Source organism: Myodes glareolus, chromosome 1, assembly GCF_982192425.1.
Source record: "Myodes glareolus chromosome 1, mMyoGla1.1, whole genome shotgun sequence".
NCBI lineage: Eukaryota > Metazoa > Chordata > Mammalia > Rodentia > Cricetidae > Myodes > Myodes glareolus.
This window is the reverse complement of record NC_142026.1, coordinates 111267926-111290554: the sequence shown is the minus strand read 5'-3', so window position 1 is coordinate 111290554 and position 22629 is coordinate 111267926. Positions and strand designations below refer to the sequence as shown.

General features: G+C 42.5%; 2 protein-coding genes and 1 pseudogene across 4 annotated transcripts; 2 read left to right on the top strand and 1 right to left on the bottom strand.

Annotated features, from left to right (window-relative positions):
• Positions 1 to 3388: 3388 nt before the first annotated feature.
• On the bottom strand, positions 3389 to 3608 carry LOC148123553 (Nuclear RNase P; annotated as a pseudogene).
• Positions 3609 to 5089: 1481 nt separating this feature from the next.
• LOC125394526 (trace amine-associated receptor 3) lies at positions 5090 to 11969 on the top strand. Of its 2 annotated transcripts, none has more exons than XM_087911424.1 (4): positions 5090 to 5158; positions 6401 to 6469; positions 8335 to 9582; positions 9617 to 11969. In XM_087911424.1, the coding sequence occupies exon 3, from the start codon at positions 8419 to 8421 to the stop codon at positions 9448 to 9450; it is 1032 nt and encodes a 343-aa protein (XP_087767550.1). In that variant the 5' UTR covers positions 5090 to 5158; positions 6401 to 6469; positions 8335 to 8418; the 3' UTR covers positions 9451 to 9582; positions 9617 to 11969. The 2 variants fall into 2 exon arrangements, with proteins under 2 accessions (XP_087767550.1, XP_087767549.1); XM_087911423.1 differs by having other exon boundaries at positions 8289 to 9582.
• LOC125394525 (trace amine-associated receptor 4) lies at positions 5102 to 22300 on the top strand. 2 transcript variants are annotated; one of them, XM_085689320.2, is made up of 3 exons: positions 5102 to 5158; positions 6401 to 6469; positions 21204 to 22300. In XM_085689320.2, exon 3 carries the CDS (start codon positions 21257 to 21259, stop codon positions 22298 to 22300), a length of 1044 nt encoding a protein of 347 aa, XP_085545446.2. In that variant the 5' UTR covers positions 5102 to 5158; positions 6401 to 6469; positions 21204 to 21256. The 2 variants fall into 2 exon arrangements, with proteins under 2 accessions (XP_085545446.2, XP_085545448.2); XM_085689322.2 differs by lacking the exon at positions 5102 to 5158 and adding an exon at positions 5248 to 5308.
• The last annotated feature ends 329 nt before the right edge of the window (positions 22301 to 22629 follow it).

Below are 22629 nucleotides of genomic sequence, written 5' to 3'. Positions count from 1 at the left end.
GATATTTATTCCATTTCTCCTTCCCAGTGAGATCCATGTGCCTCCCCTTGAGCCTTCCTTGTTACTTAGCTTCTTTGGATTTGTGGATTAAAGTATAATTTTCCTTTCTTTATTATAACTAATATCCATTTATAAGTGACTGTATACCATGTTGATCTTTCTGGGTCTGGGTGTCCTCACTCAGGATGTTATTTTCTAGTTCTGTCCATTTACTGACAAACTTCATGACGTCATTGTTTTTAACAGACGAGTAATAAATAAATACTCCATTGTATAAACATATCACATTTTCTTTATCCATGCTTTGGTTGATGGACATCTAGGCTGCTTCCAGTTTCTGGCTATTATGAATAAACATGCTGTGAGCATTGTTGAGCAAGTGTCTTTGTGGTCTGGTAGACCGTCCTTTGGGAATATACCCAGGAGTGATAGAGGTGGGTCTTGAGGTAGGTCGATTCTCAGTTTCCCGCCATATTGATTTTCAAAGTGACCAAAACAAAATCCTAAGGATAGTCATAAATTTTTGCTGGAGAGGCTTCACCCAGCAACTGACGGAAACAGGTGTAGAGATTCAAAGTCGAACATTAGAAAAGAAAGGGGAAGGATTATGGGAACCAGAGGAACCAAGAACAACACAAGAAATCTCACAGAATTAACTAATGTGGGCTTCTAGGGACTCACAGAGACTCAAGCACCAACCAGAGATCTTGCGGGACTGACCTAGGCCCTCTGCACATATGTTACATTTCTATAGCTTGGTCTTCTTGTGAGTCTCCTAACAGTGTGAGCAGGGCCTATCTCTGACTCTTGTTACCTGCTTTGGGAATCTTTCCTCCTACTGGGTTGCCTCATCCAGCCTCCTTAGGAGAGGAGATGCTAGTCTTACTTCAACTTGATATGCATGGTCCAGTGATATACATGGGAAGCCTGCTCTTTTCTGGGGAGAAAGGAGGAGGAGTGGATGGGGAGTGGGAGAGAGGAGGTTTGGGGTAGGGACTGGGAGGAGAAACTGTGATTGGGCTGGGCAAAATAAATAAATAATAAAAAAGACAATTATTCTTTCCTTGGATATCATCAGTCAATATTTAGTTTAGTTTCACGTGTCAATATATTTTTTAGTGTAGCCAAGACATCAGACCTGAAATTACTGTCCTTCATTTGGAAAAAAGAAATTGACGTTCGCTGGGACACTGAAATACACAGGCCATTCTGATATCCTCACGGGAAGAAAGTTAAATGGTAATTACGCCGGGTAACTGCAGTGAAGACTTCTAGCCTCCTGGACCTGCCCTCTTCACTGCAGCCCTCTTGAGAGCAGAAGCAAACCTACATAAGCAGGTTTGTTAATCCTCTGCACTGGACTTTCCAGAACTTCCTGCATCACACCTACCAAGCCACCAGAAGAGGATCAATGAAGTGAAACGAGCATTCTAAGAAACAAAAGGTACCACATCATAAAAAGAATTGGAAACATACTGACCATTTTTTTCCCTAATACAAATGTTTGGGGATTAGAATGTGTTATGCATAGGTTATAACAGAAAAAGGTAGAGTTCCGTTTCCGTAACTTGAAAATAATTATTACAGTATTCCTGTGAAAGGCTTTAATATTTCCATTAAAATTTGTTCGGTAGCATTTACAAGCTTCTGTGTGACATATAAAATGCTTTTACTTTGTTCAAAAATTATATAAGGCATGATTCAATAATTGTAAGGTATTTCGGTAACGCTAAGACACATTTTCTTCTTTGGCATCTTATCTTAACAAAAATAACATGTACTATTGAAATCACTCCAGATGTTGTGTATTATTTTCATATCTTCCCATGTAAGCAGCATCTACTAAAGATTTTCTGTCACTCCTTGCTTACCAAAACTGCTCCCTTATTCCAAACACACAGAATGCCCACTCAGGAAATGTCAGATCTCTATGATCTTAAAGAGTTCTTGTCAATTCAATGAGTGTACACACAGCATGGAAACATTGTGAAGATGCTTTGCGGGGCGCCATCCTGTCCAGCAGGAATGAACCCCACCAAAAACGAGAATTCCTTCTCTGGTCACATCTTTATTTGGAGCATTCCCTTGAGGAAAATTGGGGGAAGGGACGATAGAGCAGGGACGAGAGAAAGCTTAGAGAGAGGAAGTAGGGTCCCGAGGCATCTGCTTTTAAACGGTGGAGCAGCTTGAACGCTGTCCTGATTGGTTAATGCCATTCTGCTGGTCTGAGCATGTGCAGGCAAGGGTGCAGGCAGGGTTGCTCAGCCCCACGTGGCTACCTCCAAACTGCAGGACCACCTGTGCCTCCAGGTGGCTCCCAACATCTCCCCCTAATTATTGTCTTTAAGAGCAATAAGGCAAAACTATTTTCCAATCTGGTCCCCACCTAGACGCAGCATGCCAAGGATATCTGCTCCCACCCATCCCCAAGGAGGGAAAAGGCAAAATAGAGTCAGAGATAAGAGGTTGCACAGGGTGTTGCTCAAGTCGATGGTGTGAAACAGCTGCTCTTGGCACCGCCCAGAAGGTCATCTCTGCTGTCTCCGCACGAATCTTCCACAGCAGGACACTCAGCATCCACTGGGTCGTCTTCTTTATCTCTCTGGTCGGTCTCGCTGGCATCCAGATGTATGTCAGCATTCCTAGAAAAACATAAACAAAACTCTCCTCCCAAATAAACATTTAAGAGTACTAAAAACTCTCAGTGTAAAAATTCAGCACAATCAGTACTGGAAGTAGGCTGGTTTTGAACTTAGAGACCTGTAGGTCTCTGCTTTAAAAAGCAAATCTTGTTTGCCTGTACCAGCAAAATTTTGAATTAAAAATTAAGTGTAAAGAATGCAAGAGAAATCCTTTCTCTGGGGGAAGCTGTCACTGGTAATGTAGTCCCCCTCTATTGTTTAAAAACCAAAGCAGTTGTCACTGGGAATTGAACTCAGGACCTTTGGAAGAGCAGTCAGTGCTCTTAACCTCTGAGCCATCTCTCCAGCTCCCCTATTCAGATGGAAAAACCTCTAGGTAGCATTGTTTATCTCACCAGGTGCCTCAGGCAAAAGGTCCGTCTTTCTTTGTTACCTAGGATACGGTAACCAGGTAAACATGCCTTTATTATGATAATCACGACCAGTTCTTTAAGGGAGAATGGGCGTAGCATCGATCATCTTACTACTTCCTGCTGACAAAGGGGCGATGTTTGGGGGATAAATGTTTTTATCTGACTAAATTCTTGGCGACAAATGTTTTTATCTGACTAAATTCTTGGCGACCTTGACTGAGGGCGGCAGCAGCGGAGGCGGCGGCTGCCACAGCTCCGCCTCTGAAGCCCATTATGGCGCGCTCCGCATGGCCCGAAGGCATGGCTCCGCCCCGGGCCGTGGGCGGGCTCGCCGGTTATCCCGTAACTGCGAACTGTACCTCAGCCTCACCTCAGGCATTGAATTCGCACCACCGGCTGTGAGTCTTTTTCAAGCTCCGGCGAGGGGGGGCATCCGCCCACCCGTGGAGGGGCTTCTCCTGCCCGGTCCGCCCGCGCGCAGAGCCCCGTTCTCTGGGAACTCACCTCCCCGCTCGCCCATGTTGCTATGGAAACACAGTTTTTCCGCAGAGCCGATTCAGCTCCTCTCTGCTTTCTATGGCGCCGCTGCTCACCACGCAGCTTCCGCCTCAGTCAGGCGAGTCCGCTCAGGTGTTGAAAAAGTCCTCCAAAAACCATAGCCCCGCCAGAAGGCCTCTGATGTCACACGGACTTTAGCCCGCCCGCGACCTGGCTATTCGCAGGCCTCTGCGGACTCCAGCAAATTTCCCGCCAGCAACTGGTTAGCATGGCCATGCCTCCCGAACGAGCTAGCACTGGAGAGTGCAATTTTGCGTCTCCCTCCTGAGTAGCTGGGATTACAGGTGTGCACCACCGTGCCTGGCCCACTTCCGTGTTTTTAATCAGGCATTACCGCTCAAAGGCGGGCCGGCTGCCGCCAGCACTCTCAGCACGATCAAGCAGCTTGTCTTTCTCAGTCAAAAAATTAAAGTTTTTTGTACGTGAGAGCCAGAGACTGAGCTCTCTAACAAAATTAGGCGAAAATCACCTCCAAAAGCTCTGTGGCTCTTTAAGAATAGGGAAGGCAGTGATCAAACTCGCCTCCCTACGAGACTGTTGCCTCCAGTCTCTAACAGCGAGTACGCAGGTGGACAGAGAGGGAGCGGAAGCCGCGGTCTCCCGTACCCCATCGTCCTCAAAGTCCCGCCTTAGTTACCTCGCCTTTTTTGCTGCTGTTTACATTCCTCCTGCACTGAACTTAAGGGATTTTTCTTCCCCGTTGCTTTCTGTACCTTCTTTCAGATACCTTAACTTTGATTTTTTTTTTTTTCTTTTCTATTTAGGCCTATCCTTTGAAATTCCTTTTTACATTTCTTTTCCTCCCCTTTCTGGGGATTTCAACCGACGTCACTCACCGCTCCATGTTCTCAGAGTTCTGAAATTCAAGGCTCTCTGTGCTGGTGTCTGATCTTGGCTTTTTCTCCCGGGCTTTCTCAGGGTCCCCCGGCGTAGTTGTCAGGGTCCCTCAGCGTCCCGGAGTTTCGAGCACCAGTTGCGGGGCGCCATCCTGTCCAGCAGGAATGAACCCCACCAAAAACGAGAATTCCTTCTCTGGTCACATCTTTATTTGGAGCATTCCCTTGAGGAAAATTGGGGGAAGGGACGATAGAGCAGGGACGAGAGAAAGCTTAGAGAGAGGAAGTAGGGTCCCGAGGCATCTGCTTTTAAACGGTGGAGCAGCTTGAACGCTGTCCTGATTGGTTAATGCCATTCTGCTGGTCTGAGCATGTGCAGGCAAGGGTGCAGGCAGGGTTGCTCAGCCCCACGTGGCTACCTCCAAACTGCAGGACCACCTGTGCCTCCAGGTGGCTCCCAACAATGCTTCTTTCGGGGAATGGCCTGATTTTTCGTTTCAAGTTCGTTTCCAGGAAGTGAGAACAGGACTGGCTTACAGATTACTTTTATTTTGACAGACTGAGGCCATAAATACTTTTGCTGCCCAGATAAAACAGTAATAAATCAGACAGAAAGTGATGAAGGAGGTTCACTGGAAAAGGGACCAGGAGAGCTAGATTTTAATACTGTTCCTCCTGTGCAGCTGCAGTGGCTACTTCAAGATCTGAGGTATTTCATACGTGTGGAATAGCTGGGGCCATGCAATGAACCAAACAGATGCTTGGTATGCTGGCTGTAGTAATTTTTGTCTGTGATCCCAGCATTAAGGAGGCTGAAGAAGGAGGCTGCCCTGGGTATCAAACCAGCTCTCATTACAGAGTAAGACCCTGTCCCCAAAGCAAAATAGAACAATATAAAAGAAGGATTTGGGGCAAGTAGTTTGAAAACTTTCAGATGACCAAAATTTTTGCTGTTGTCTGGGATTTGTTTGTATTTGAGGGAGAGGCAGGAAGAAAGGGTTCGTTTGCTATGTTTTAAACAGTGTTTTCTGTTGTTCAATTATCTTAATATTTTCTAAGACAGATTGCTGAATGCCATGAGTCAGAGTGCTTTACTAATTAGGTTACAATGATGTGTTGGAGCTAGCTTTTTACTATTTAATTTAGCAAGTGATTCCTGCCTTAAAGATGGCTTTGTTTTGTGTTATTAGGGTTAGCAAGTAAATGGAATGCTATCTCTTTTCCTTAGAAATCTACTTTAAGACAAGGCACAGTCAGAACTAGACTCACTGCTCTCTAATTTCATTGGTTACATCAATAATTTTGTGAGATTAATTCCAAGAGGGGAAGTTTTGTTGTTGTTGTTGTTTACTTTTTTTTTAAAAAAATAACATCTAACCTCTGCCTTTAATTACAGCACTTGGGTGGCAGGAGGAATTTTGAGTTCAAGGGCAGCCTGATCTATATAGAGGGCTTCAGGAGAGTCAGGACTACACAGAGAAACTTTGACTTGAAAACAAGCAAACACACACACAGAAACACAGACACACAGACACACAGACTCGTAGACACACACACAGGCTTCTGGAAGATAATATCGTTCGGACTTCTTCTTCTTCTTCTTCTTCTTCTTCTTCTTCTTCTTCTTCTTCTTCTTCTTCTTCTTCTTCTTCTTCTTCTTCTCTTCTCCTTTTTTTCTTTGAAACAGAGTTTGTCTGTGTAGCAGTTCAGGCTGTCCTGGAACTAGCTTTGTAGACTAGGCTGGTCTTGAACTCACAGAGATCTGCCTTTCTCTGCCTCTTGAGCGCTAGAATTAAAGACATGCATCACCACAACCAGGCTAGAGTAGATATCTATGAGACCGTGTGGAGACCACTATTAAAGGTGCAGTGTGAGGGGCTGAAGGGAGGGGAGCCTACATCAGAATTTCCATGGAAACAGATGTTGAAATATACACTTGATATACCCGCAGGGCCGCAGACTGACCTGCCTGTCAGTCAAGGCGTGTTTCCTAGACTCTCCCCTTCATCCCCCGAAAAAGGTAAGTCTGATCCTTATGAAAGATATGTTTCAATAGCTTCTTTGCTTCTCACTCCATGTCTAACACATTCTCCCACTCTTAGTTTTAGTATATCATTTCTGCTCTATTAGTTTCCAAACAAAGCAACATTTCATGTAAATTATAAGAAAAGCTCACTATAAATCTCTCTTCCTTCCTGCCGTGCTCTGTGGAACAGAAGCTGCTCAGCCCATTCTTTGTAAGCACCTGGCATCTAAAAATTGGCCTACACCTACCAGCTTTTCAAAACTTGTTCAGAAAATACACTCCCGCCCATTGTCAACAAACACGGCTAGTGTATGAACTGGGAGTTGTTGCTGCTTTTTATTTTTGATGTTATGAGTATAAGCCCCACACATAGTTATAAAGTAAACTTATGGGAGAAATGCTTCCCTTGTCTCTACCTTAGCTGTCAGTGTGACACTTGAATATGGTCAACTGACCGCCAGCTCGGCAGCAATCTTCACGTGGTGTTTCTTGTTCTAGCCTTCTTCAGTGTTGACAATAGAGAATGAAACAGAAAATATCGAGCCACAAATCTTAATAAATGTACTTTATCTTTCCTAGTACATTTCACACCATTCATGCTTTATGACGAAGTATTAATATAGTTTATGAAATTACTCATAAACTTATCCTATCACCCTGTTGCTTTTAACTTAGCATATTTAACAGAAATCAACACAAATCTCTTGGGACAAAATTGCCTTTAAGATTCAGAATGTTTTGGAGTCTGTATGTAAAAACAGAATTTAAAACTGAGAAGTTGTGCCTAAAGATACTGACTCATTCGTCTGTGTATTTGTTTCTGAACTGTTTTTCTCTGGAACTCAGCATGTAGCCCAGTCAGGTTTGAGATTCTGGCAACCTTCCTGCCTCAGGCTGTGGAGTGGTGGACTGAGCCACCACTCTGTATTTTGAGACTTTTTTAAATGGGTTCTATAGAACTCAGCATTATTTTCTGGCCTGTGGAACTAGAAATAAACAGAGAATCATAGTTAGTGCTAGTTCTAGCTCCTGAAATTAGAGAATTGGCTAGGAGAATGGCAGTGTCTGTATTACTCAGTGAGATGCACAAACATTTGCTTTCTGTGTTAGCATTCTGGCTCACAATTTTTATTTTGAGCATAGTTTACAATACTTTCATTTTTAAGACTAAGGAAATTAGCTTATGCAGTTGGAGTTCAGTGCTATGTCACTATGTCTTTTGCCGAAATGAAGGTGTTCAGCAAATTTTCAATAGATTTTAATTGCAGAAAAACATCTTGCATTACATATTTGACTTTGGACACATGAATGTGTCTGCAGACTTGCTAACTTTATCAGCTTGAATAGAGAAATAAAATATCCCAGTGGTAAACTGATTACTTATAAACAGTTTTCCTTGACAATATGTTATTTCTGGTGCCTAAAATAGCTATAGAATTTTTGCATGTGAAGAATTCAAGCTAATGAACAAATACACAGGAAAAAACTTTGCAGTTTGACTTAAGATCTTGCATATTAAGTGTTTTTATGGTGAGAGATATGTAAGGTTACTATAGTTCAAGTTCTGGGAATGAGGTTGCTTATGTTAAATGTCAACCAAAAAATTATTGGAAATCTTCCAGTTCATTACAGGAATAAAACAGTATTTAGGGAAACACATGATGAGTAAAGGGGATAATGGATAGACAAAAATAAAAACATCAACACAGGGAAGTATAAACAGTTGAAGCTTTTCATTTTTCTTTTGTGGCAACTAACTCGGAAAATAAACACAGTAGGTATAATTTTGAATTTTTGAATTACTGATATTTAGAGTGAATTAATGCAGAAGACTTCGAACATTGCAGTACTCGTGGCAGGTGAAGTTCTCTGTGATCATTTGTAAAAAAAAAGAAGAAGAAATCCCGACATCCTCCTGGACAGGAATTGAAGGATAAAACACCATGGATCTAGTGTACATTCCCGAAGACTTATCCAGCTGTCCAAAGCTTGGGAACAAAACCTGCCCTCCCACCAATCGCTCTTTCCGTGTCCGTGTGATAATGTACTCCTTTATGACGGGAGCCATGGTTATCACCATCTTCGGGAACTTGGTGATAATGATTTCCATCTCACATTTCAAACAGCTCCACTCTCCCACCAACTTCCTCATCCTCTCCATGGCAACCACGGACTTCCTGCTGGGTTTCGTCATCATGCCTTACAGCATGGTGAGATCAGTGGAGAGCTGTTGGTACTTCGGGGACAGCTTTTGCAAATTCCACGCCAGCTTCGACATGATGCTCAGCCTGACCTCCATCTTCCACCTGTGCTCCATTGCCATCGACCGGTTTTATGCGGTGTGTTATCCTCTGCACTACACCACCACCATGACGGTGTCCATGATCAAGAGACTGCTGGCCTTTTGCTGGGCGGCCCCAGCTCTTTTTTCTTTTGGCTTAGTTCTCTCAGAGGCCAATGTTTCTGGTATGCAGAGCTACCAGATTCTTGTCGCCTGCTTCAATTTCTGTGCACTTACGTTCAACAAATTTTGGGGGACGATACTATTCACTACCTGCTTCTTCACGCCTGGCTCCATCATGGTTGGTATTTATGGGAAAATTTTTATTGTTTCCAAACGACATGCTCGAGCCCTCAGCAGTATGCCCGAGAACACAAAAGGAGAAGCAAGGAAAAACCTGTCTAAGAAAAAGGATAGGAAAGCAGCTAAGACCCTGGGCATCGTCATGGGGGTATTTCTAGTGTGTTGGTTGCCTTGCTTTCTGGCTGTTTTGATTGACCCGTATTTAGACTACTCCACACCCATCATAGTGCTCGATCTTCTGGTCTGGCTTGGGTATTTCAACTCTACTTGCAACCCCCTCATCCATGGCTTTTTCTACCCGTGGTTCCGCAAAGCTCTTGAGCATATCCTGTCAGGAAAAATATTTCTTTCCAATTCAGAAACTGCAAACCTCTTTCCTGAAGCACACTAAGAAAAAAAATAAACCACTATGAATCTGAATCAAATACAGGAAGTAACACTATTTTGATCCTTACAAATCCAGGTATGGTGGTTTGAATGAGAATGCCCCTGTTAAACCACATGTTTGAATACTTGGTCCCAAGTAATTAGTATTAGTAAACTAATAACTAATACAGTTAGTGAAACTGTTTTGAGAGGATTAAGAGGCGTGGCCTGGCTGGAGGAGTGTCACTGGGGGTGGGCTTTGGGTTTCCAATAGCCCAGCCATTCCCAGTTAGGTCTCTCTCTGTGTCTAGAGCTTGTGCACCAAGATGTGAACTCTCAGCTACTGTTCTAGGGGCATGCCTGGCTGCCTACTGCCATGCTCGCCCTTTGAAACTGTGAGCCCCCAATAAACCGTTTCTTCTATAAGTTGCCTTGGTCATGGTGTCTCTTCACAGCAGTAGAATAGTGACTAAGGTACCAGGTCACGGCAAACACTGGTCTATCCATGACGTTTCAGCAACTGCAGCTCTGTGAGCTACCAAAGCTCCTTCCCATGATTTTAACTGGTTAATCGAGACATTCATTGGCTAATTAAGTCTGCATCCAGAGTGCAGTTATCTCTGACTGCTAAAAAACAACAATAAAAAACCATACAGAAGAAATATGAAGTGTCATATACCCACAAGACGAAGACTGACTTCAAAATTAAGAATTTAAAGTGCTATCAGTTTTGGATTCTGTCTAATTGTGCTTAGAAATTCAAGGGAAGATTGGTAAGATTCTTCAGAGCTCTTAGCGAACTGCTTTATTTGACACAATTCTCTTAAATACCTTAGCTCCGATATAGGTGCTGGTTTCCTCTCTGACCTTCTCCACCCATCCTAGACAGATTGCATTAAGGATCCCCTTTGCCCAGGGTTTCCATAACATTTACCAGTGGGAAACAGGAGGAGGGGGTCAGTGGGTAGAGGATGAGTGAAAGGAGCCAAGCTTTCCACATAGGTATCTTCCTGCAAATCTGCCCCAGGGCTGGCCGTAGTCCTCAGGACAGGCCATCCGGTGTCCACACAGCCACCTGTGGAAATTCCGCTACTGGGCCCTTCCATTGCCACTCTGGTCCAGCATGAATGCCAAACAGCCATTGGCTTTTGGTACCAGACTGTTTCTTGCTGTTTCCCTTAAACCAGTGGCTACGTTTGGCTTTGTAAATAGTTAAATGTTCCTCAAGCTGCAGGGTGGTGGCACTATTTGTTCCCTGTGGAACATCTCAGGAACTGGGCTTCTCGCTGTGCCAAGGGCAAGTTTTGAAAGTCCTCCCACAGGGAGCCCGTTCTGTGTTGCCTGCACTTTTCTGTGAGCACGCTTTCCCGAACCGAGCCCACGAGAATGGATTAATATCCTAAGGGTTGAAACCCACAGACACAGGAGACCGGCTCATTCACCAAAAGAGCAAATGGCAACATTATTAAGCATAAGTCGGGTATATATACTGTGGGGCAGAAGGACACCAGCCCCCCCATCAGGAACAGGCAAAGAAAAAAAATCAGGCGGCCGCGCCCAAGGTCAGAGAACAGCTGATCAGGGAAAGAGGAAGTCAGGTGGCCATGCCCAGGGTCAGAGAGCAGCTGCGGGCAGGAACCTAGCTTGTGGTGAGAACCTTGCTTGCAGGTGGAATTACCATAACAGAAGAGGGAGAGTTCTCTCTAAGCTATACCATTGGGCTGTAGGTGAAATTATCATAACAGGAGAGGGCGAGTTCTCTCTAAGCTACACCCTCAGGCTGGTGCAGCTGAGCAGAGAAACCAGGAAGCAGAGGAAGAACGGCCCTGCATAGCACCTCAAGCAAAAGGGGGAAAGACCTGTGTACCTACAGTTCTGTGCAAGGCGGACTTCCTTGTGTCCTCTTTCTCTAAAGCGACCTGCTCACTTCCCATCTGTGAAACCCTCACCCTTCTTTTCTGTTTGCTACAACCCTCTTCCATGTGAGATCCATTTACACATAGAAACTTCCAATATTCCTGTTGTATAAGTGTAAATAAAGATTCCTCAAGGTAATTTTGGCTTTTAAAATTAAGACTTCACTTATAAAACAATATTAGAAAATGTAGCTTTTCCATAAAGTTTCATTTAATACATCTTTAGCTTATAAATGGAATGTCTAGTTATACATTTGTGATTTTTTTTGAAAACCACTTTAAATGTAATCATAGCCTAGTTACTGACTTAACATTTTATTTGTATTTTTCAGATTAAAATGTTTATGTTCTGTTTTTGATCATTTAATTGGAAAACTAGTGCATTATAAATCCATGCTCAAGCTTAGATGATACTTTTGAACTGATGACTTAGAAATATGCTACTTTGAGAGTCTTAATAATTATATTGTCCTATAGGTTTCAGGACTTCAAAATGTTGTGTGCTTTTTTTCTTGTACTTTGGAGTCTTTGCAAATGTGAATAAAAGGGTTCTTTAGATACATTTCATAACCATAAAATTTTAAATTAAACTAAGTCTGGTTTAAGTGAATAAAAATGTCAAAATGGAGATTTTTCAAAAATGTGATTTTTTTTGAAATCTAATACATGTGCATCATAAGTTCAAAATGACTGAAGCCTGTGTGCTAAAGAGAAAATCTGTCCATTATCCACTGTCCTGGTCCTCCAGATTACTTCCTCAGGGCAGACAGGCCTTACAGATGTGTAATAAACACAGGAACAGTCAGGGAAGACACACCTTACAGATATGTAATAAACACAAGAATAGTCAGATGCACTCACACCTTACAGATATGTATTAAATACAGGAATAGTTAGAGACAGACACACCTTACAGATATGTAATAAACATAGGAATAATCATAAGCCATCATGAGTGAAAACATTGTTCCTATACTTTAAAAATGGTTAAATAACATTTATTTTGTTCTTTATCTTGGTTGCTTCATACAGTATTATATCTCAGAGATTTATTATATATAAGTAAACAGAAATCTGTGTGGAGTTTGTTTTTGTTTTTGTGTTTTGTTTTTTTGAGACAGGGTTTCCCTGTGCAACATTCCTGGCTGTCCTGGAACTCACTTGGTAGACAAGACTGATTTTTGAACTCACTGAGATCCTCTTGCCTTTGCCTCCCAAGTGTGGGGATTAAAGGCTTGTGTCACCACCACCCAGCAAACTGTGTTTTTAAGATTGTGTAATGTTTTGTTTTTGAATGTCTCATATTCTATTTAACTGCTTGTTGCTTCTGATCTCTTTCTGCAGCAGACATTCTTGTATATAGAATTCTTACATGAGGAATCCTTAAGGAATCTGTCAGTCAGTGCTTTGTACTTTGATTTTTTGTTTTGTTTTGCTTTAGTTTCTTCAGACAGAGTCTCACTGTGTGTAGCAAGAGGGCCTGCTTGTTGGGGTTTTTGTCCTGCCCAGTTTTCACAGCCAGTAAGGTCCCAAAGAAAATCACACAGAGGTCTACATAAGCTATAAACTGATTGACCCATTAGCTCAGGCTTCTTATTAACTCTTACAACTTATGTTAACCTATTATTCTTGTCTATGTTAGCCATATAGCTCAATACCTTTTTCAGTGAGGCAGGTCACATCCTGCTTCTTCTGTGATCTGGGCAGGACTGCAGAGGGAGCTTCCTGCTTCCCAGAATTCTCCTGTTCTTATTGCCCCACCTCTACTTCCTATCTGGTTGTCCCACTTATACTTCCTTCCTGGTTACTGACTAATCAGTGCTTATTTGAAACATAATTGACAGAATACAGAATTGTCCCACACCAACTGTGTAGCCCTGGACGTCCTGGAACTCACTCTATAGACCAGGCTGGTCTGGATCTCATGAGTACTGGGATTAAAGGTATGTGACATCACACCCTGCTGGTAATTTGATTTTTGAAACTTATTTTACTCCAATTCGTTGACGATACTGCATGGTTGCTCTTTCTTTATAATAAGATTGACCTGATCCCTTTAAAATGTGTATGCAATTTATAGCTGCTTGTTAAGTGTAAGAGAAAAATCTTACTAAAATTGTTGAAGCATTCAGTTTCTGGTTCCTGATGATATCTGAGCTTTTTGTTTGCTTTCCAAAACTATACTTTCTTTTTTTTTTAAATTCAAAGTTTATTAAATTATAAAAGTTTCCATTTCTGCCCCTCCTCCTAACACCCTCCCACTCCCCCCACACCCCCTCCTCCTCCCTCTCCATCCCTAAGAGCAGTCAGGGCTTCCTGCCCTGTGGGAAGTTCAAGTTCCTCCTCCCTCCCTCCAGGTCCAGGAAGGTGAGTATCCAAACAGACTGGATCCCAAAAAGCCAGTATATGCAGAGGAAACAAGTCCCAGTGTCATTGTCAATGGCTTTTCAGAAAGACTCCGGGCCAGCCACATTCAGAGAATCCGGCCTCATTCAGAGAATCTGGCTGGATCACGTGCTCGCTCAGTCCCAGTCAACTGGCCTTGGTGAACTCTCATTAGATCAGTCCCCTTGTATCAGTGGGTGATCGCATCCCTCGCGGTCCTGATTTCCTTTTTCATGTTCTTCCTCCTTCTGCTCCTCATTTGGACCATGGGGGGCTCAGTCCGGTGCTCCAATGTGAGTCTCAGTCTGTATCGCCATCCATCGTCGGATGAAGGTTCCCTCTGGTCTTGCCTTCTTTGCTCACGTTCTCTTTCCTTCTGCTTCTCATTTGGACCTAGGGAGTTAAGTCCAGTGTTCCAATGTGGGTCTCTGTCTCTATCTCCATCCATCGCCAGATGAAGGTTCTATGGTGATAAGCAAAATATTCATCAGTATGGTTATAGGCCAAGGCTGGTTCAGGCACCCTCTCCTCTGTCCAGAGAACAATCTAGGGATCTCTCCTTGGACCTGGGATCCCATTTATAATCAAGTCTCATGTAAACCCTAAAATGACTCCCTTAGTTGAGATATATTCTTCCCTGATCCCATATCCATCCTTCCTCCCTCCCCCCATCCCAGTCCCCCGAGTTTTCCCCATTCCTCCCCTACTCCCTTCTCTCTAACCCTCTCCCCTTCCAACAACCCTCCCACCCCCCCATGCACCCGAGGTTACCTGGGACTCTTGTCTATTTCCATTCTCCAGGAGGATAAGTACATGATTTTCTTCAGGTTCACCTTCTTATTTAGCTTCTCTAGGATCTCGAATAATAGGCTCAAAGACCTTTAATTATGGCTAGAATCCACTTATGAGTGAATACATACCATATTCCTCTTTTTGGGTCTGGCTTACCTCACTCAGTAAAGCGCAAAACTATACTTTCATCTTGATTTTGTCTCTTAACTTAATTTTATTCCATATCTCTCTATTTATTGTTTCTTTATTTTAAGTAATATTTTTATGCTTTACCATTCATTTTGTGTTTCTGATTTTAGAGAGAAGATCAACAACTGAGAAGAGTTGGTACAGAAATGCAAAGAAAAGACAATACATTTTTAGATATCAGTGTAGATATATATTAAATATACCTTATCACAAATGTTTAGGTCAGAGGTTCCTTTTTTTTTAGTTTTTAGAATATTTATATGTACATAGTAAGACATCTTGAAAGGAGCAATAAATATAGCTACAAAATAAACTTGTCTTTCATATACATTATGCAGATAGCCTAAAGGTAATTTTAGGGAATCTTTTCAATAAACCTGCATTTAACTTTTTAAAATTGATTTATTTATTTATGTAGGTATATATATATATATATGTGTGGGGGGTGGGTAGAGGCATGCACACTTAAATCATTGCTAGATAAAATAATATTATTAGATAATATTGTTAGATAAAATAATATTTAGGTAAAATAATTTATACAAAAGTAACAATATGAGCAACTATTGGATAGCAAGAATTCACCTCTATAGGGGGCTCCAACTAGCTCCTGTGGAACCAGCTAACAGCCTCATCTCAGCTGGTTTTACAGTCCCCGGCAGGAGAAGTTTCCAACTGCTAACCTTTGTTCTGCTCTGTCTTTGCCGTTTAGATTCTCTAAGAGAACTTAAAACTCGTTCTGAGCTTAACTGCTTTTAAAATATTACTTTCCTTTCTGTTTTTATGACTGCACACTATTGAAAATATCAAAATTAGTAAAACCAGGCCTGGGAGATGGCTTAGTGTAAGTGCCTGACAATCTGAGCTTGGGTCTCTAGGGCCCAAGCAAAACCCACATGGAACAGCTCAGGGGTCTTTCAGGAAGTGGGAGACAGAGACAGGAGCTCAAGGGTCAGCCAGCCCAGAGAGACCCATCTTAAACAAGCGGAAAGGTGAAGGACAACAGCTGAGATTGCACTCTGACCTTCACACCGGATACAGGGGCACGAGCCTGGCACCGCCACACACTTACATACACACTCACGCGTCTCTCTTTCTCTCTCTCTTTCACACACCCACGAATACACACTAACGCACATTTCAAAAAATAGCTCTACATTACACATTTATGTGTTCTCCATTTGAAAAGTGTGGTAAGATGAGTCTTGTCATCCCAAGTGAGCACATAAATCATCCCAGCTGAGCACATCAATCAAATCTCAGCATTTCCAGCCATGCTATCATCTCTCATGTTTGTGTTCATGAGTGAATTTCTCAGAGAAAGCAATAAAGTTAATTTTGAACAATTTAGTTTAGATATGAAAAATTTGATTCTATTTTTTAAAAGAAATGTTTAAGCTGAGTTTGAATAATTTTGAGGTCTCAGTGAATAATGGAAATGATTTGGAACAATGTACAGAATTCTAATGGAGTCACGTTCCCCAGCAATTATGAAGTTATCCATATCGTGACGGACTTGTCCCATTTCATGTGTCCTTGTCGGGGCATGCTGAGATCATCAGAGTCAGGATTCCTGTGTGCAAGGCAGACCTCTACCACTGAGCTGTGACTAGACCCTCCTCTTCCTCTGTCATTCTGTTTTTATTTTTCAAAAGACATGTGTTTCCTTATATTGCCCAGGCTGGCAGCTTGTAGCAATCCTCCTGTTTTGCTTCCGTAATATTAGGAATATAGGTGTGTTAAAAACATCCAGCCACATGATGTTTACAAAGTAAATTCCTCTGTGAAGAATTGACGGCGATGTATTTTCTGTTGCTGACAAGCTAGAGGCCTGCCCACTCTACCTAGCAAGTTTCAGGTCAGCCAGAACTGCACAGCTACACCTCGTTTCAAAGAGTCAATGGAGGCTGGAGAGATGGCCTGGTCCAGAGATTAGGAGTGCACACTGCTCAAGCAGAGGAGCCGAGTGTATTTCCCTGCAACCAACATCAGTGTGCTCACTATTGCCTGCAACTCCAGATCCAGGGAAACGTTAAGTCTCTGACCTCAGGGCACTGCACTCCTGCACACATACCCCTCCCCCCAGACACATAATTAAAGCACATGTTTGAAAAAGACCCATAATTTAGCATCTAGATTAAAAACAAACAATCTAGCACAAGAGGTAAGGTGAACATTTCTGGGATGATTTTCTCCTTCTCTGTCTCCATCAATGTTTCTCTGCTCCTTCTTTCCCGCTTCCCGCTTTCCCCACCTTTGACCTTGTGCAAGACGAATCGAATCGGCTTGCCCCTGAGGCCACAGTCACAAATCTAGTGTTTTCTCTGGTGGCTTCCTGTGATCTCAACCGGCAGCCGAGTGAAGGAGGTGAAAGGGTCATCTGCAGACCGTGGGGACACAGGAGTTGCAGCCTCGAGAGGCGCATCTCATGCTTAAATACAGAGCCCAGAGCAGCCGGCCAGGAGCTGCCCCAGGAGTGGGAGCCCGTGTCCTATGTGTTTGCTACAGAGTGGGAAATGAGCCAGGAGGGACAGACTGAGGGAGCACGGTGCTCCTTCGCTTGGTAAGACACGGGCACATTGGCTACTCTTGGTTCAATCGCTGTCACTCTGAATTACCTCTTAGGGAACTAAATACTGGTAAAGTAATGGAGATTGCATTATGAGAGAAGAGGGAAAAAATTCAGATTGTTTTGGGTGGCGTTGTGGTGTGTGTGTGTGTGTGTGTGTGTGTGTGCATGATTGGTCTATAGAGGGGAACCACACTTCGAATACTGATCTGTAAAACTAAATCTGGGACATTCCAAAAATCTCACTGTAACCCTAAAGAGCCATGGAGAGAGCCGATCTCTCGTTACCCTGCATGCTCCCTTACATAAGAAACTATGCAGGAGTGAGAAGCACTGGGGATGAAGAAATCAGTCCTTTTGCAGATAGTCCCCAAAGCAGGATGTTTGAGATATCTAACAGTTAAAATAGAAAAAGGATATCTGGTAAATCTGATGTGATGTGTCTTCTAGTTTTTTTTTTTTTTTCCCATGTATTTTTATCATTGGGTTGTGGAGTACTATCTTTCAACTGTGGGAAATACATACACTTTGATATAATTTAAGCTTTGAATATCTGGGGAAAATCATCACATGAAGTCTTTTCCCATTTTTTTTTTTCCAGTTTGGGGCAATATGTTGCTTTCTTTCTAGTTTTTAGAGATGGAGTCTTGCTATGTCTTCTAGGCTGGCCTCCAGTTTGTAGTCCTCCTGCCTCAGCCTCCAAAATGCTGGAATAAAAGTGTGCACAACACGTCCATCTTAAATTTTCAAAATCAGTATTCCAGTCTTTGTGTCTGTTTCATTAGTCTGCAGACTTTTCGCTCCAGAGCCAACGTTGAACGGAGAAGTCACATTTCTTTCTCCTCTCTAGAATTATTAGCCAATCTTTCTTCCCACTTCTGAAAATGACCAACAATTTCCCATGCTTTCCTGAGTGACAACAGAAAATACAGTAAATAATTTACCCCTCTTCTGCTCAAGTTAGGGGGAAATGTTATGGGTTAAAAGAAGAGCAAGGCAGTAACTTCCTATTGTGAAAGAGTGGGGCTAGGAAGGATTTCAGGTTTTATTGTTTAAAAAAAATTTTTGTATTTTTTTTAAATTTGAAAATTGAGTTAAAATTTAACTAATTTAGGGAGGGGAATCTTTAGCATGTCAAGCTTTAAAATTGCACACAAAAATTCATCTCTACTCACCTCCCTGACAGTTTGGCTATAACAAAGCACTACCCAGCAGTCAGATGGGTGTTTGCAGCTGCTGGCCAGGAGCTCAGGATAGGAATTTAGTGACATTATCTTAGCTCTTCTTTCAGGTAACCATTTTAAAATACTGGGTGTGTTTTACTTTTTCTTCTATTTCCAGCTAATGTTTATCTGTTTAATTATCTCTCAAGTACATGCAATTATATTTTAGTCTATCTTCTGTCACAGTCGCACCTTTAGCTATTTCCTTAGTACATGCTAACTACGCAACAGCAATGAGAGCAGATACTGGTAGCTGCTAGAAGTGTTTCGTTACACTTTTTAAGAGCCCCCCGCCCTCCGGAACTGGGGTGCAGTTCACTGTTAGAGTACTCACAAAACATGCTTACAATCTTGGTTTGGTTTGGACCCCTCCCCTCTCAAAAATATACTTTACTACCGCGGGGCAAGTTCGGTTTTCTGTGGTTTTGTTATGGCCCAAGGCTCCAAATCAATCCAAGCAGACCCAGAGGTTACTGCAAAACAAGATTTAATGCAGGGCAGCACAAAAGAGGGAGGAAAGCACAGGGGGCTGATGGATCAGGGCTGCAGGACAGACTTAGCAGGTGAACTGCGACTCCAAATGCCAGATGAATCGAGAATTTAAGCCTAAAAGAGATCATAAACATTTGGTGCCCAGTTACAGTTACAATTTGCATCAATCAGGATTTAGAGGTTAGAGGCTTCCTTGAACGTTCCATTGTTGTCAACCAACATACAATGCAAGCTTTTCCCTCCCACCAGTAAGATTCACTGGCTCCTTCCAAATGTGTAACTACTATTTCTGTGGCTTAAGGAGGAAGTGGGTCAGTTATTGGCGGGTTCCCAGCTCTCCTTGGGCTTTGGGTCCTGAGTTTTGTTTCACCTACAGGTAAAATGGAGTCCGAAGTCAAAACAGCAGTACTCAGGTCAAGGTGCTTTTGCCTGCTCCCTGAATTCAGCATTAGCCTGACAAAACTGAAACTTAAAACTTTAATAACCATACAGTGACATGTTGGAGATCGTACAATTACATTTGGGAAAAGAAATTTTGGTGAATAAGCAGGAGTGGGAAATGCCCAAGGGGTTTTGTGATTCTTGGTTATCTCTAAAGTTAGTCTTTAAAAAAAAAAAATTTTTTTTTTTTGGCTTGGTCTTTTGAGACAGGGTTTCTCTCTGTAACAATCCAAGCTGTCTTAGAACACTCACTGTGTAGACTAAGCTGGCCTTTAACTCACAGATCTCCACCTGCCCCTGCCTCCTGAGTGTTGGGTTTAAACGTGTTTGTCACAACCACCTGGGAAAGTTAACTTATTCAATGAAGTAACTGGGTGTTTAAGATTTTATTATTTTTTTTAGTCTCACAGTTTGGGAGCCAAAGTGATATGTAATCAAATAATCTGTGCTGTGGATCTGATTGTGTTGTGTGGAGCTTTATAAATGTTTTCCTGTCTTATAGTTGACTTGCTACTGCTTAATTTCTCAACTTCACTTTAATTGCAATATTAGTAGATACAATTAAAAAAGAAATCAATGCTAACCTTAAGAGTAAAATTTCTATATCTAAAGCTAATAAAATGTGCTATAGCAGTAATATGTCAAACAATGCACAGACCCTGGAAACGGTTGCTGAAGCATCACAGCCAATGATAAAAATCCCCATGTCAAACCTGCTGTGTTCTTAGTACCGCCTTCTTCATGTAATCGTGGTTCAGGATGCATTTGTGTGTTCACTTTCCCACGGGGTCAGTGAGTTTTAGTCTGTTCTCAGGCCAAAGTCCATTTCTTCAGTTTGGTTTTTGATCTCACAAATGCTTGCTATTGGCTATTGAAAAGACGTGTCCAGTGTGATCAATGGAAAAACAACCCCGTGCTAAAGCCTGGGTGAGTCAGCCCCATTGTTTTCAGCTTATTAAAGTTATAACACGACAGGTTAAACAACATATACCCATATGTTAGATTTGTTAACAATTGGAAACTTGGAACTGGTCTCCCTGCAGATCCTCAACCACAACTCTACTTCCTGAATGCAAATGCTAAAAGAAGCGAGAGCCCATGAGATTTATGGAGTCTGTTATTTTAGTCATTTTTCTACATTTTGCTTATTACTGATGTACAATCTTGCAATGTTGACCACACTTTTCCTCTAAGTTCTGCAGACTCTATTTTTCACATTACAAAGAGACATGCTTCTCATGGGCAGAGGCAGAAGCATTTGTGGCAGGTGCAAAAGAAACAGCACAACTGTGGGTTAGAATCATCATTTAATCTGATTTACAATTCTACAACGCTTGATCATTCTCAGGTGGGCTTTAATATAGAAAATAGGTTAATAGAACTGCATAAGAAAAATTCTTGATCAGAGTATGGAATTAGGTCTATTAAATTAATAAGATGGCATATGCTTCTATCTGGGATGTATGGGTGTTGGATAACAGTATCAATTCAAGATTTTTCAGTTGCTTTCCTACTCGGGTGTGGCCTCAAACTAATATTGTTGTCATCTCCTGAGAGCTAGTCAGAATGCAAACTTGCGGCCTCCCACTTCAGAATCATAGTCCACATTTTGGAAAGATCCAAAATGATTCATAACACACATGAGGTTTGAAGAAAACATTCCTGGTTCCTAGTGACTTCCAAGTTGGTTCAGACTTGCAGGCTAGCTAAGATTCTATGGACAATGGCCCTGCCAAGAGTTTTATTGCTCTTTTTCTTTTTTTCTTCACAGAAAGAAACACAGCTCTTAAGAAAAGGACACATACTACCCACAAGACAAAGGCAATGAGTGTGCCTGACCTCTGGAGCCCCCCAGAAGCACAGTTTTGCTTTGCTGCGACAAACAATTCCTGCCCTATGAAGGCAAGGCCCACATACGTTGTCTGCGCCATGTACCTTGTCATGATTGGAGCAATAGTGACAACCATGCTTGGAAACATGGTCGTGATCATTTCTGTTGCCCACTTCAAACAGCTCCACTCCCCAACCAACTTCCTTATTCTCTCTATGGCCACCACGGACTTCCTGTTGAGCTGTGTGGTCATGCCTTTCAGCATGATCAGGTCCATCCAGTCCTGCTGGTATTTTGGAGACCTCTTTTGCAAAGTTCACAGCTGCTGTGACATCATGTTCTGCACCACCTCCATTTTCCACCTCTGCTTCATCTCAGTTGACCGCTACTATGCCGTGTGTGACCCCCTGCACTATGTCACCAAAATCACCATCCCTGTCATAGAGGTCTTTCTACTTGTCAGTTGGTCAATTCCCATCCTTTTTGCCTTTGGTTTGGTATTCTCTGAATTAAATCTGATCGGTGTCGAGGACTTTGTTGCAGCTGCTGACTGTACAGGTCTCTGTGTGTTGGTATTTAACAAGCTCTGGGGGGTGCTAGCTTCCTTCATAGCCTTTTTCCTGCCTGGGACGGTCATGGTGGGGATTTACATACACATTTTCACAGTGGCCCGGAAGCATGCCAGGCAGATTGGCACAGGTCCTGGGACAAAACAGGCCATCTCAGAAAGCAAAGTGAAGGTCACCTCCAAAAAGGAAAACAAGGCCACCAAGACCTTAAGCATCGTCATGGGAGTGTTTGTGTTGTGCTGGCTGCCATTTTTTGTCTTGACAATCATAGACCCTTTCATTGATTTTACAACCCCGGAAGATTTGTATAATGTTTTCCTCTGGCTAGGTTATTTTAATTCCACTTTCAATCCCATCATCTATGGCATGTTCTACCCTTGGTTTCGCAAGGCCTTGAGGATGATAGTCACAGGAATGATCTTTCGCTCGGACTCTTCTACCTCAAACCTGCATCCCGCACATCCTTAGCCCGACTTTAGCCAGACTTCTTTTTAGAGAAATGTTCTTGGATGCTCTTTCTTCCCAGGGAAGGAGGAGTGGGCTGGTTAGATGAGAAAAAATTTCCAGCAGACATTATGGCCACCTGAGAAATCAGTAGATCTAGTGTGCTTTTTGTTGTTGTTACTGTGTGTGTGTAAGTGTGTGTGCACGCATGCACGCGCACCCGTGCCAAAGCTCACAGAGTGGTTCATTTTTGGGCTGCTACATAAGTCATTTATTTGAACAAACAAGAAGACCAATTTCCAACAGATGCTGGTGACTCCGGAATTGCGAAACTTTAGGATTTACTCCTTTGG